The following is a 15,051-nucleotide window of genomic DNA, read 5'->3' on the forward strand; positions in this document are numbered from 1 at the left end:
TTAACACTCATGAAAAATGTTTGGTAATCACTTTTGATTGATAGTAACTAAACATCACTTTGGGTTGATAGTAGCTAAACATGGAGGGAGGAATCTCTACGCACTTCTACTGTACAATTTGTTTGTAAGAAACTAAGCAGATTGACAAATTAGGAGTCTATCAAAGAAACAGGAAAATTCATGGTGAATTTCAATATTTATTTATTGTGGCAATTAGAAGATGAGAGAGATGATGGTCTGATAAAAGTAGTTGCCAAAGTGTTAATAGTGGTGAACTCATGTATAGTTCCGAAGTGGAAGAGCTCTGAACACTGTAAATATTGGGCAAAACATACTAATAGATTGATTTAAAAGGTATCTCTACTTTATACAGAACTCTTTATATACATGTATACCTATACCTATTGTATAGCAGTTTAAAAAGATAAAATATTACTTTCCTCATCTAGAATAAAACATAACATGCATTTAATATGTAAGCATATGCATGGCTATTAAGACTGTGGAAGACAGGTCATCTACAAAAATCTGGAAGATGTGAATCCTTCCTTCCCATTAGTTTTTGAAGGAGAGTATACTTTTGAAAGAACAGCATTTTGTATTTTTTCTGCTGTTTTTGGGGGGGTGGGGGAGAAGTGGGAGAGGGGAACCAGAGCTTCTAAAAGGAGCAAGTTTGTTCCTCCTCCTTTTTCCTTCATTAAGCTACATGGCTTCCTAGAACCTCCATGAATCTCTCTCCTTTTTTCCGTCTCCTAGCTGGACAGTTGGTGTTAAAAGGAATTGCAATAAAAGCAGGAGGGTGCAGAAAATATTACCAGTTCTGCTTTTAAGTGCATATTTCAAGGCTGCAAGCCTGGGTTTGGGAGGAAGAAAGAAGTAAAAAAAATCAAGCCACAGCCAGGGCAGGGGGGTGGAGGGGATAGGAACAGTAAGGAGCAATTGGCAAATTGGGGGCAACAGAGGAAGAAGAGGCAGCTACAGTCTGGTTAAAGGCAAAGCAACAATAACAGAAAGAATAGAAAAACAACAGTCCAGCGGAACTGAAATTTGCCACTAAGTGAATCCTTTAGCAGCTAAGCCATAGCCACACATCTGCAAGTATCTACACATTTACATCAGATCCAGAACTCTGATGGAAGAGGCTGTGGAGAAGAGTCCAAATGCTAAAAAAGAGTGGGTGAAGTTGACTTAGCAACATACAAAAGGGACAGTCATAAATTTTGCAGAGATTGTGCAACAGCTTGCTTTATAGTATGCTTCCAAACTGAAAGCTGGCAGAGACATAATATCTGAAGCTGCAGAAAATGTACTTAAGCACCTAATATTTCCAGAATAATAGAAAAAAACCCTGAGGTGTAGGAAGCAAGAATAAGATAGGCACAAGGGTATGATAGACTTAATAAAGGCTTTATTTTTGTTGATCTCACAGTACTTTTATAACTGCTCAGCAATAAAGTATCTTGTGTTAGTAAAATCCAATCCACCCCGTTTACCAAACAAAAATGAGCCTGTGACACAGCTTTTACATTTGTTTAAATTTTAGTTTTTGTAAATTTTCTAATTACTTTTCTAATAAAAATAATCCAGTGAATCTTTATTAGAAGAAAACACGATTGTGGGAAGAGCTGTAAAAGCTAGATCTATGTGTCATTCTCTGCTTTATTCCATAGAAGCAAGACATATAAACCATTTTATCAATTAGAATTCTTATAGACCTGGAGTTCATTAAAAAAAAATCTCACACAAGCTCTGTAGGACTGTTCATTCAGGGTTGACAATGAGGCGATAATCTTAAATGACAAAGTGAATTACAGTAAATACATTCGAGAAAATGAACCACGGAATCAGCTGTTGAGAATTGGTAATTCAGCACTGCATTACAGCCAACCCTCAAGGCCATTATGTCTCTATTCAAGACAACTATACAAAATTGCAGTTACTTTGAAAACCAAGAGTATCATAGTAAGTTCCACTTTGCCGCCACCATGGGGTAAGAACATATAGAGGAAAGCAGTACTTCAGTATAATAGTACATACCGTAATCTTCTTCCTTGAGAAAATTGGCTCACAATCTTGAGAACACTGAAGAATTGTTTAAAAATCATAAGAGATAAATATGGAGAACCATACTCAAATGCAATTGTGAGATGGTTAGTATGCAGATACTTCCTTAGCAATACCAAGAATGAAATTATCTGTTTTAGGATTTTCAAAAATATATGTTGCTTCCAAAGAAACCCCCAAAGGATTGTTGCATTTCTGTTTTTACCTTTCAGAATATTACGTTCAATTACAGCCTTGTAAAATTTTCAAGTTAAGATTCTGGTATACTAGAGAACAAAGAAACTGGCACGATTAGCCAGCATTAGGATCAAGCATGATGCTTTGGGATTTGGTAGCACTTTGGTATAGACTAAATGCATTTATGAAATGTATGTGAGCATGCACTCAGTTTCATATAAAGAAACTGACATAACTGTAAAATATATGAATATACAAACTGAAAAATATTTTTTCATTATATTATTATGAAGGAATTGTTTTTTTGATCTGACACCAAGTTTCTCTTAGACCTCGTTATGAAACCTCACATAGAAAAAAAAGTTCAAAAGGTAGATAATCAGACACAGTAAACCATTCAAAATAGGTGAATTTCAAATTTTTTCCAGCAATACTGCTTAATTCTCAAATATATTTGTTTCTAGATTATTCGCTCTGAAAAATAAAAAAAAGAAAAGCTTGTGAGGAGATACTTGGAATATCTGTACAATATTTCTATCTCAAAGGCAGATTTTGAGAGAATGATAAGGAAAAACTAAGAAATAAACTGGAAGAAAATCCAACATGTTTTCAAACTTTTGTAATATATACACAAATGAACACATCGTTCTGACAATATGAAAATCAGTTTAGTACAGTTCATTCATATTTAAAATAAATGTATGTTTGTTTCTGCATGGGCTATCGGGTGTCACAAATAGCAAACATCCAAGTGCTATATAGAAAAGTGTACAGCTAGAACAGAAGTGTAAATTTAATTTATTTCCATAACAAAATAATTTATCATTCCAAACCCACTTCACCAAGTGACCGAGTTTAGTGTCATGATGAGAGGCATTTCAGTGTTGCCAATATAAATACAGACTTTAAAGTACTAAAAGCCTAAGGCAACTGTACATCTAAACACAGTAAACCAATAATGGCTTATGAGTTTTCATTTTGTAATGCTTTACAAGACTTCTAAAAATTTCATTCAACTTAAGTTACCACTTTTACATCCCAGGTCTCAACATAGTCAGAATTCTGAAAGATGAGGATCCAGCAATGGCATTAGCTAAGTCCAGAAGCGGAATATTGGAGTGTTTGGCCAATAATATTTATTATTTAAAGGAATTCAACATTGTATAAATACAGGTGCCCTCCTTGGACACTTTTGTTTACTTTGTTCAAACCATGCTCTGTAGAATGTAATTCCTAGTTTGGGGCTTAAAGAAATAAAAGACTTTGCACTTAATGAAGTCTCCCAAGTATATGTGCACCTTTAGCAACAGGTGACCAGTCCCAATTATTTATCCAGTTCACTGCTAGTACAGTTACATGTTTTCAGCCCAGGCTTCAAGCTCTTTCATGTCATCATCCTCTTCCTCTTCTTTTTTCTTAGCTAGAAGCAAAGCACAAGAGTACAGAATTAAACATTTTCCTTTCAATACTGATTTAATTACCACATATGTGCAAGGTATAAAAACCCCTATAAGTTAGAAAAATCATTAGACTGCTATGATGAATGAATGAAACTAGAAATTTATGCAAAACCTGTTGTTAAATTAATAGAAAGAAAAAAATTGACAGGTGAAAACGTAAGATTTCACTACTTGTATTATAACAAATGTTTTATATTATACAGTCTACAATTAGTTTGTATTTCCAAGAACCATTTTAATGGCATAACAACCTTTTTGTCATGGAGTCACAATTTGTAATATTGTCCTAATCTCAAATTTCCACTGTGTAGTTTATAACATTAGATCAATCAATCAGAATAGAGCTGCAAGGGATCTTGGAGATCTTCTAGACCAACCCCTGGCTCAAGCAGGCGATCCTATACCATTTCAGACAAGTGACTGATAAGTCTCTTCTTAAAATCTCCAGTAATGAAGCACCCTTTCTCCTTAATTCCAGGTTGTTTCTCTCCTTCACTGGTTTCCATCCATTGTTTCTTATCCTGCCCTCTGGTGCTTTGGAAAATGTGGGAGCTACCTCAAATACTGGAATACTGGTATCATGTCCTCGCTAGTTCTTTTCTCTAGACTAGCCAAACCTAAACCCTGCAACTGTATTTCATGTTTTAGTTTCCAGGCCTTTAATCATCTTAATTGCTCTTCTTTGCACTTTTTCCAAAGTCTCAACATCTTTTTTGTAATGAGGTGTAGTATTCCAGGTGTGGCCTTACTAAGACTTTATAAAGCAGTACTAATATTTCATGTGATTTAGATTCTATACCTCTGTTTATACAACGAAGGATTGTATTAGCGTTTTGGGCTGCAGCCGCACACTGCTGGTTCATGTTTAACTGATAGTCTACTAGGACTCTAAGCTCCCTCTCACAGTTACTGTTTTTGAGCCAGGTTTCGCCTGATCTATACTTGTAACTATGGTTTTTCCTACCCAGGTATACAAACGTGCTTTTCTCCACATTAAATTTCATTTTGTTGGATAGGGCCCATTGCTCAAATCCGTCAATATCTTTTTGGATCCTGAACTTGTCCTTTGGGGTGTTGGTTATACCTGCCAGCTTAGTATCATTACTATGTACTTTTATAGTTCTATAAAACTGTTATTGGAAAAGAGATTAGATATTCCGATAAAACAAACGTTAGATGTAGATACAGCAAGATATTTTTTTAAATAAATTGAGCAGTGGCGACAGCACAGCGGAGGTGGATTTCTGCCTTGTAAATACTGTTTAAAAATAAATTATGCAAATAGGGTATATATGAGTACATACAGCATATAGCACAGTAACTACATTTGTCATAACTACATTTGTCATAACAGTATATAGTTCAGCAACTACATTTGTCATATGACATCGCTTTCCAACATTTACCAGGCTTTGAAGGTATAGCTATAGAGGGCACGTTGGGTAGTGGAACATTCTCTGGACCACTGATTTCCAATAGGTTTTTATCCAGTTCTTCCTGCTCTAGTTCTTCTAATTCAGCCATCAGCTCATCCTGTAATGGAACAAGTGAGAAAAAAATCATTGCTTGTATTATTATCTGTAATCACATTTACTAATATTGTATTAGGGAAAAAATAGTTTTAATGTATTTTTATGAACCACTGGATGTAACTGGATCTTCTCAGAGTCTCACAATATGTTGGATTTGAGCACCATCCAGCTCCACAGTAATTCAGAGCAACTCCCAATATAAAACAATAATTTGTTTATTTATAGTTATTTATTTATAACATTTATTGGCCATCCACCTTACCACAGGGCAACTCTGAGCAGCTTACAATCATAAAAGATAAAACTATATACAGTAAAAACATTAAATTAATACAAGCCAAACACTACAGTTCAATTAAAGATGAGGAGAGCAGGAATAGAATGGGGGAGGTGAGATCTGTTGTTATCAGCCACTTCCACTATGATGCTCCTGCATTGGAGCCCCAAGATAACTGGCAGAGCCAGGCCTTTAGGCTCTTACAGAAGGTCAGGAAAGTTTGAGCCAACCTTACTCCAGGGAGCAAGATAATAATGGCATTATGCACAGGCATAATGGCAGAGAATAGTTTTCTCCTGGACCCCGGCGGCCAGAATACTTGGGCTGACAGCGCCCACAGCATGCTTCCCCCACCAGCATGGGTGGGATGGGCCGACCCCAGTGGGATGAGACAGTCCTTCAAGTAGCCTGGACCCATGCGGTGAAGGGCTTTAAAATGATTACCAACACTTTGAATTCTACCCGGCGGCCAACCAGAAGCCAATGTAGCTTGTGAAGCTCTGATGTTACATGGGTTCTTGTTTGGGCCCCAAGAACTATTCGTGCTGCTGCACTCTGCACCAGCTTTAGCTTCCATAGGCTCTTCAAGAATAGTTCCATGTACAGTGCCATACAATAGTCCAATTGTGAGATGATTAGGGCCTGAATGACTGAGTGCAGGGACTCCGGATCCAGGAAAGGCTGCAACTGGCGCACAACCTGAAGTTGTGCAAAGGCTCTCCTAGCTGCAACTGTCACCTGCTCTTTGAGGAGTTGCAAGTCCAGAACAACCTCCAAGTTGCAGACCAGAGCCATCTAGGGCAGTGCCACCCCATCCAGAGTGGGGTGACAAAGATCTCGGGGCCCTATGCACCCAAAGCCATTCAGTCATGCCAGGGTTCAGTCTCTTGTCCCCCATCCAGGCCCTCACGGCCTCCAGCACCGCAAGAGGACAGCAACAGTATCACTTGTGTCACCAAGTGTGGAAATATAAAGTTGGGTATTGTCAGCGTACTTCTGATATCTCAACCCATGGTGACAGATGATTTCACCCAGCAGCTTCATGAACAAGTTAAAAAAGAGAGGAGAAAGTACCAAGTCCTATGGCATACAACATGATAACTGTCGAGGGCTGGACTTCTCACTCCCTATAAACTCAAGTGACACCAGCCACGGAGAAAGGAGACGAATCAGCACAAAACTGTGCTACCCAGCCCCAGGCCCTGTAGCCAACCCAAAATGATATCATGTTTGATGATACTGAAGGCTACTGGGAGATTAAGGAGCTGCTGATACAGTTCTACAGAGGAATTATTGAGTCTATCATCTGCATCTCTATAACTGTCTGGTTTGGTTCTGCAACCCAACAGGACAGACACAGACTTCAGAGGATAATTAGGACTGCAGAAAAAACAATTATTACCAACCTGCCTTCAATCAAGGACCTGTATACTGCACGAGTCAAAAAGAGGGCCGTGAAAATATTTACAGACCCCTCACATTTCACACATAAACTGTTTCAATTCCTTCCTTCAAAACGACGCTATAGAGCACTGCACACCAGAACAACTAGACACAAGGACAGTTTTTTCCTGAACGCCATCACTCTACTAAACAAATAATTCCCTCAACACTGTCCAAATATTTACAAAGTCTGTACTACTATTACTATTACTCTTCTCATCACTCCTTATCACCCATCCCCTCCCACTTGTGACTGTATGACTGTAACTTTGTCGCTTGTATCCTTATTGTTTATACTGACTGTTTCCTAGTATGATTTGATTGCTTATTGTACCCTATGACTATTACTAAGTGTTGTACCTTATGATTCTTCACTCTTGACGAATGTATCTTTTCTTTTAAGTATACTGAGAGCATTTGCACCAAGACACCTTTCTTGTGTGTCTAATCACACTTGGCCAATAAAAGAATTCTAATTCTACTGAGAGATTAAGAAGAGTGAAGATGGTTTAACAACCATGGTTCTTACCAGGTGACCACATCAGCATGTACAATGTTTTCTAAACCATGTTAATGAATTACTCATGAGTAATTAGCCCTATTTTAAATCACTGAGCTTTCTAACCACTGTATGTCTGACACAGAATGAAATTATTTTTAGTTATTTATTCTTACGTCATCAAATTCTTCACCAATTCCTACAGGCTTGGAGATAGCGGTTGAAATTTCATCAGCTAATTCTTGCTGTTCTGCAATATCTTGCATGAGTTCATCTACTTTGTCAATATCCCTGTAAGAGACCAATTTGGTAAGTTTCATCCATTCAGGTAAGTACAACCAGGCATTTCTGGAAACCTATATTCAAATCATTTCAACACTGATTTAAATTAAGTCCTTTTAATTTAAATTAAATTCTTTTAATATTAGACTGAACAGTTTATGAAGATGAGTTACTATAATTATTTGCAATACAATACGGATTTATTCCAGTTAGAATTCAAATTGAGATTAAAGAAGTTAAATGCCTTTTATGCTACATGAAAAATGATTTCAGTATACAGAGTAGAATGCATTTATGAATAATCACAGAAGCCAGCGATAATAAGTGTTTAAATTATTTCCAAAACAAAGGGATTGGTAATTATTAAGCAAAATTAGCATTTCTTTGCCTTATTCAGTAATGATGCACATTAATAATTTCACAATGCTTTATAGTACTCAGACACTTGCGGGTAAGGAATATGAATTCTAAAACTTGTGATCTGTTTTCCCTGGATAAATTCTGAAATTTTTAAAAATTGATTTTTTAGACAATGGTCAAAAATGTCTTGCATTAATTAAACCAAAAACACTGCAGATCCTAATCATTGCTTTGTACTCATCCCCCCAGAAAACCAATAAGAAGGATATCTTACATGTTATCATGAGCAGCTTTCATTGCTTTTGCAGCAAAACCCATATTCTTGAGCACTTCAGTGTTGGTATTAGCATTTTCCAAGGCTTCCCTCTGGAATTCAATTGTGGAGAGTGTGCCATCAATTTGAGCAAGTTGCTTTTCATATCTCTTCTTTCGTTTTAGAGCTTGGAGTGCAGCTGGATAAAAATAACACAAAGCATGATATATAATGTGCCTCTACAACTGTCTCTGCTAGAATGCTATCCAGAATATAAAACCACTTCAAATGTGTGCTCACAATTGCTTCTCTTTATTTTGCTGCAAACTTCAAAATTAATATTATTATTATTAATAATAAGAGGTAGGTAAGAGGCAGGTAAGAGACCAATTTGCTAAGTTTCATCCATTCAGGTAAGTATCTTGGAGATCAATTAAACAACCAGGCATTTCTGGAAACCTATATTCAAATCATTTCAACACTGATTTAAATTAAGTCCTTTTAATTTAATTTAAATTCTTTTAATATTAGACTGAACAGTTTATGAAGATGAGTTACTATAATTATTTGCAATACAATAAGGATTTATTCCAGTTAGAATTCAAATTGAGATTAAAGAAGTGAAATGCCTTTCCAAGGCAAATAAATTTTACTTATTAATTCTAAATCTAACTCCAGGATAAAAACCCACTAGATCTGATTCATAGCATTGACAGACTGATATTCAGTGGAACTCAAATAGGCATGCTGAACAACCTTCAGTCCATTTTTCTCAAAACCAGGAGCAGAAAAAGAAAAAAAACTAAAACTAAAACTATATATTTACTGGAGTTACTGGTGTTAATGGAAAGTACAAATGGGAAAACAGGAATTAGAATTCTATCTATGGTATCTAAAATAGCTGGGAGGAGGCTGTCATTTACTTGACTCTCTCATTAAATTCCATCAAAATCTTAACTTACACTACCATCAACCTTAGTTCTGACCTATTTATACAACAGGCTCACTTTCTTGACATCACAAAAAATTACACAATAGACAATAAACATCATGTTATATAGGAATCCCACAGATCATAATGCCCAGCCACATGCTTCCAGCTTCCATTGAGAAAACAAACAAGTATTATTTATCAGTAGAATCTATGCATTTGGTCTGAGATGCTCAACTGATGAAATAAAGCCAGGCTTTGGGGAGACTGAATTACCTAATCAAATCAGTAAGCAATCGATAAAGCCTCATCAATTTCCAGGAAAGACATATTAAAAGACATCCAAAAATATAGATCATTAGTTCTCACAACTCATAGTTAAAGCCATTCAAGCACTTTATTAATATACAACCCATGCTACAATCCAAATAATACTGCACTCTCAGGCATTGAGTGACAACCCATGCTTGCATATAAGCAACCCCTAAAGTGAAACAGAGTCTCCGAAAAAAACCAAAAACAATGTTAAGCATGGAACCAGAACCAGCAAAAAATCCAGTTGTCTAATTTGTTCCCTCGATGCGTGTTTTCATAGAATCATAAGAGTGGAAGGAACATCATCATTATCATATCTACCCTACTCTACACTGCAAGATGCACTATATCAGTCTTATAAGTGACTATCAATCTCTATTTGAAAATCTCCAGTGAACGGGAAGAAGTCCATGTAGTGACTTATTCTATTGACTGGAGTTCTTACCATCAAAATGTTCTTCCTAATGTTCACATCCTTGAGGTTTCATCCTATTAGTTCTAGTCTTACCTTGTGGAGTTTATGAGAATAAGTCTGAACCCTCTACAACACGACTGCCCTTTCTAGGTTCAAGACCTGAGCGCCATGGATGGATCCACATTACTTGCCCCAGCCCCTGCCAACCTAAGCAGTTTGAAAGCATGCAAATGTGAATAGATAAGTAATTATCACTTTAGTGGGAAGGTAACAGTGTTCTCAGCATAGAGTCATGCTGGCCTAATGCTGGCTCCTTAGCTAAGAAACAGAGATGAGCACCACTCCCTAGAGCCGTGATGGCGAACCTGTGACACACAGAGCCATTTGTGCCAGCAGGCAAGCTGCAGGCAAACTTACCTCACTGCGCATGTGCGTGCTTCACAGCTGATTTTCGGCCTGTTTGAGGCCTTTTTCAGCCTCCCAGAGGCTCGAGGAAAGCCTTTGCAGGCCCCAAAATAGGCCCATTTTGTCACTTCCTGTATTTCCGGAAATAACAGAAGTGATGAAACAGGCCCATTTTTGGGCCTGCAAAGGCTTTCCTCGAGCCTCTGGGAGGCTGAAAAAGGCCTCAAATGGGCCGAAATCAGCTGGGATGTGCAGATAAGGGGGTGGCAGGGGAGATGCAGGGGGCATGGGGGGGTGCATTGCCTTCTGGGTGCTGGCATGTGCGCGCACGATTTTTGGCACAGGAACTCAGAAGGGTTAGCACCACTGCCCTAGAGTCATAGATGAGTGGATAGGGGAAACTTTTACTTTTAACTATGACATGATTCAACTTTAACTTATCAATGTGAAATTAAGTGGCAAGTCATTAAGCTACAAAATCCATGTAGGTCTCTAATATGATCAAGGCAACTCAAGTTGAGCAGAGACATACAAAATATTGTATAATTTTACATGAATCCAAACTATTCCCTTAGTCCCCCAACCCTGGGCTGCGTAAGCCTGCCACTTACACAAAGGGAGCTGTGCTCACAAGCCAGACAGGTTGGGGACCACTGCCTTCATTTCCCACTCAGGCTACTTCAATACCTGATCCATATCATAGCAGAATTTAATTTGGGAGGGATGGTAGGGAGAGAGATATTATTGGAAATAATTGGAATAGACAAATTAGTAACAATTTGCACCTATTATTTATTTTTTATCATGCATTTATTTTTTATAAATAACTCAAAGCGATGAACATACCTAACACTCTTTCCTCCTCCTATTTTCCCACAGCAACAACCTTGTGAGGTGGGTTGGGCTGAGAGAGAGTGACTGACCCAAAGTCACCCAGCAGGCTTTCATGCCTATGGCAAAACTATAACTCAGTCTTCCAATTCCTAGCCTGATACCTTAACCACTAGATCGAACAGACTTAATGCTTAGGAATGAATATGGTCAAAAATGAGATGCCACCAATGATAATATATGAGACAAATCAACTAAAAGCAAAAGATTCTAAAAATTCAAAGTGTTTATATGGATGCTACTGGAGTTGGGGGGAGGTCCCTTCAAAATTATTTGAACATCCTACACTCATGATACTATTGAGATGTGAATAAAAGAACCATTCTAAGTAGGGTGCTTTTCATTATGAGACTTGCACCTTACAATCAAAGGTTGCTCCCTCAATCACGGATTTCAGAAACAGTAGAAACTTCTCTCAAAAATTTTGCTCTTCTGTGCTAACTGATGTTAGTGCATTTTGTTTCTGCAATCGTTCTCGATTGCAACCATTCCATCCCATAACTTTTGAGGCCAAAGGGGCAGCTGGAGAAAGCCTACAATATCCACAATTCTGACCCTACCTATAGAATAGAATAGAATAGAATAGAATAGAATAGAATAATTTATTATATTCACCAAGCGTGATTGGACACACAGGGAATTTGTCTTGGTGCAAATGCTCTGTGTACATAAAAGATGCACTGGTTTACTCACCTACCTAAAAGATGCAAATGTTTACTCACCTACCTATAAGATGCACAGGTTTACTCCCGAGTAAAAACACAAAACACGGTCCACCTTTTATACTACCCTACCCGCTCGCTTGACCATCCAAGGAGGGCGTTCATCCGAGTCCACCCACAAACGCGAGATGGGATTCCTCCATGGCTCCGATCAGCCGGACTCACCGCGCTTATTCTTGGTGCCGTGTTTGCGGGCCGCCAACAGCTCCTGCTTGATCTTCTCTTCCAGGAACTCCTGTTTTTTACCCAGCATGTCCTCGGTCTCTTTAAGCTTCTGGATGGCCTCCTGGGGAGAAGGGCCCTTCCCGCCGCCTTTCTCCCCCGGGCCGATCCCGAACAACTTCCCCAGCAGCCCGGACATGGCTGGACGTCACGCGAGGAGAGGGACCGAACCGAGAACCCCAGCCCGGAGGAAGTAAGGAAAAGAGGGAGAGGAGGAGGATGCTGGTTGCTCCCGAGATGCAGAGGTGGTCGTGGCAGAGAAAGGTGATCCCCTGCGGTCCCCTCGAACCGTCAGCCGGGTTAGTTAGCCGCACAGGCCAAAGGCCCGACACTGACCCCTCTCTTACACCAGCCCTGGGCAGCGCATCAACCCCAAGTGCCGCCCCCCCACCCCCGCGACTGATTCACGGCCCGGAGTAGAACTGCCCACTATCCCATACGTCACTCGTGGAGCTGTGGCAACAGCGGTAACCCCGCCCACCTCCGTCTGCCTCTCAGCTCAAGTGGGTGTAAATAAGCAGCAAAGGCTGCCGGGAATTGTAGTGTTGCTCGAGAAGGGATGCTGTTGCACACTGTCGTCAGTTTCTGAGTCGCGGTGATAGTTTCATCCATAAAATCGTTGACTAGTAGCCTCGTTTTTTTATGTATGCATTTTGAAGTTCTCCGTTCATACAGCAGCCAGATATCACAACATAAATAACGTGCTTCAAAGAGGTGTTTTTTTTTTTATAAAAAAACGGCGTTTGTTTAAAAGACTTTTCTCGGGTTTTTTTCTGAGGCTTGAGAGAATACTATTTTTAAAAGAAACAAAAGGGATGCTCTTGATGCTTATGTCTTGTGCCCTTGCTTGCTGTGTATTTTTTCTAGACCATTTCACTGGTTTTTATGTAAGGGTTTCCAAACATGCTATCTTGCCCATTTCATTTGACTATCAACATGACTTTGACTTTTGAGAATATGGAACTTTTAAAATATTTTCGCCTTCAATCAACAAAGGGCCGTTTTGTTGGTATGCTCTAATGTTCTGCCATCAATGCTGCTTCAGAAAAAAAGATTTTCTTCATTCAGTACTGTACTATATTACTGTATAGTTCAATTGAAATGAAAAGTGATAATCCCCTGACTCTGGTACACATTATCCATTGATATCTATGCTGTGTAAATCTATCAGGAAAATCTGATGAATATTATGTATATTTTTCATGCATGTATGTTTTTTGCTCTGTCAAACCATACACCAGTGGAAAATTAGCTAGGTTTTCAACTGTTCCTTCTACCACTCATCAACAAGTAATTAAACAATCAAAATGCTAGTTACTTTCTGTACTGTATTTATTAATTTTTGCAAATAGCCTGCTGCTTTTAAGTTATTTTGGCTGTGGCCTCTATATCTGTGTGCTGACTTTAGCCCATGAGAAAGTGAATATCAATCAAATCATGAGAAATTTGTCATTACTGCAGACATTGAATTGTCTGTAACTTTGAATTTGGTATCAAAACTACCACTGAAAAATAGTTATTGTAACATTACTCATTCCTCATAGCTGCCAGACGTGTAGACAGTAGTAGATGTGAAAGAGAACAATGACCCCAAATGTTCTCTGCTGACTTCCTAGTGTTCAACTGACAATGCTGCTTTCCTACAAATCCAATAGGCAGAGGTGCTATGTCCATAGACTAAGTTGGCAATATGTAACTCACTATCTTCCAGATGTTTTAATAAACTCTCACAATCACTAGTATGCTGGTCAGTATTAAAAGTCTAAAACACATAGAAAACACCAGCCTAAATTGTTTCCACAAGGCCAAACAACAGATTCACCTCACACGTAGCAAGCCTGAAATGGCTGTTTTTTCAGTGTGAGGAAAAGGAAAAACTTGATGCAAGTGGGATTGGTTCTTTTCTTAAATTGATTAAGGAGAATGATATAAAGCAGGGCCTCATGCGGGCCGGATGTGACATGCACTGACCATGCCCCCCATGACTGGTTTAGCGAAGGGGGAGAAAGATCCAATACATCACATAAGGACACCGTGAGAATGTGAGTTTGACACCCCTGATATAAAAAAGGATGAAAGTACTGAAATACTCATTGTATTTTAAAATATTTTAAACTATAATAAATTTAAAAAACTGATTTTATTTTATGGTTTTTTTAAAATTCAGAATAGAGGTGGAAGCAACCTTGGAGGTCTTCTTGTTCAATACCTGCTCAAGCAGGAGACGTATACCATTTCAGATAGGTAGCTGTCCAGTCTTTCCTTAAAAAACTTCAGTGATGAAGCACCCACAACTTCTGAAAACAAGCTGTTCTCACAGTTAGGAAGTTTCTCCTCTATTCCAGCTTGCTTTTCTCCTTGATTACTTTCCATCCATTTTTCTTGTCCTGCCTTCTGGTGCTTTTGAAAATAAGTTGCCCCCCTCTTCTTCGTGGCAGCCCTCAAATACTGGAATATTGCTATCATATCACCCCAGTCCTTCTTTTCTCTAGATTAGTCATACCCAATCCTAGAACTGCTTCAAATGTTTTAGTTTCCAGCCTTTAATTATCTTATTTGCTCTTCTCTGCACTTTTTCCAAAATCTCAACATCTTTTTTGTAATGTGGTGGATGCAGTATTTCAGGTATGGTCTTTCAAATTTCATTGTATTTGTAGAATGCAATGACAGTAAAGGTATTCTATCCTATTCTATATTAAGGTTTTATAAAGTGGTACTAATACTTCAGGTGATTTTCATTCTGTTTATACCACCAAGGATATAAGCTTTTTTGGCTGCTGCCGCACCGTTGCCTCATGTTTAA

At 38.4% G+C, this 15,051-nt stretch overlaps 1 protein-coding gene across 1 annotated transcript; it reads right to left on the reverse strand.

The window, feature by feature from the left end:
- Positions 1–1,391: 1,391 nt before the first annotated feature.
- On the reverse strand, positions 1,392–12,643 carry CHMP4B (charged multivesicular body protein 4B). Its single transcript, XM_026681680.2, has 5 exons — positions 12,192–12,643; positions 8,369–8,546; positions 7,629–7,743; positions 5,108–5,234; positions 1,392–3,661 (listed from the first exon to the last, which is right to left on the reverse strand). The coding sequence occupies exons 1-5, from the start codon at positions 12,385–12,387 to the stop codon at positions 3,594–3,596; spliced, it is 684 nt and encodes a 227-aa protein (XP_026537465.1). The 5' UTR covers positions 12,388–12,643; the 3' UTR covers positions 1,392–3,593.
- Positions 12,644–15,051: the final 2,408 nt, after the last annotated feature.

The sequence above is a fragment of the Notechis scutatus genome, chromosome 3 (genome assembly GCF_049901735.1).
Source record: "Notechis scutatus isolate UNSWTSFEM ecotype Mainland chromosome 3, rNotScu1.2, whole genome shotgun sequence".
NCBI classification, from domain to species: Eukaryota; Metazoa; Chordata; class Lepidosauria; order Squamata; family Elapidae; genus Notechis; species Notechis scutatus.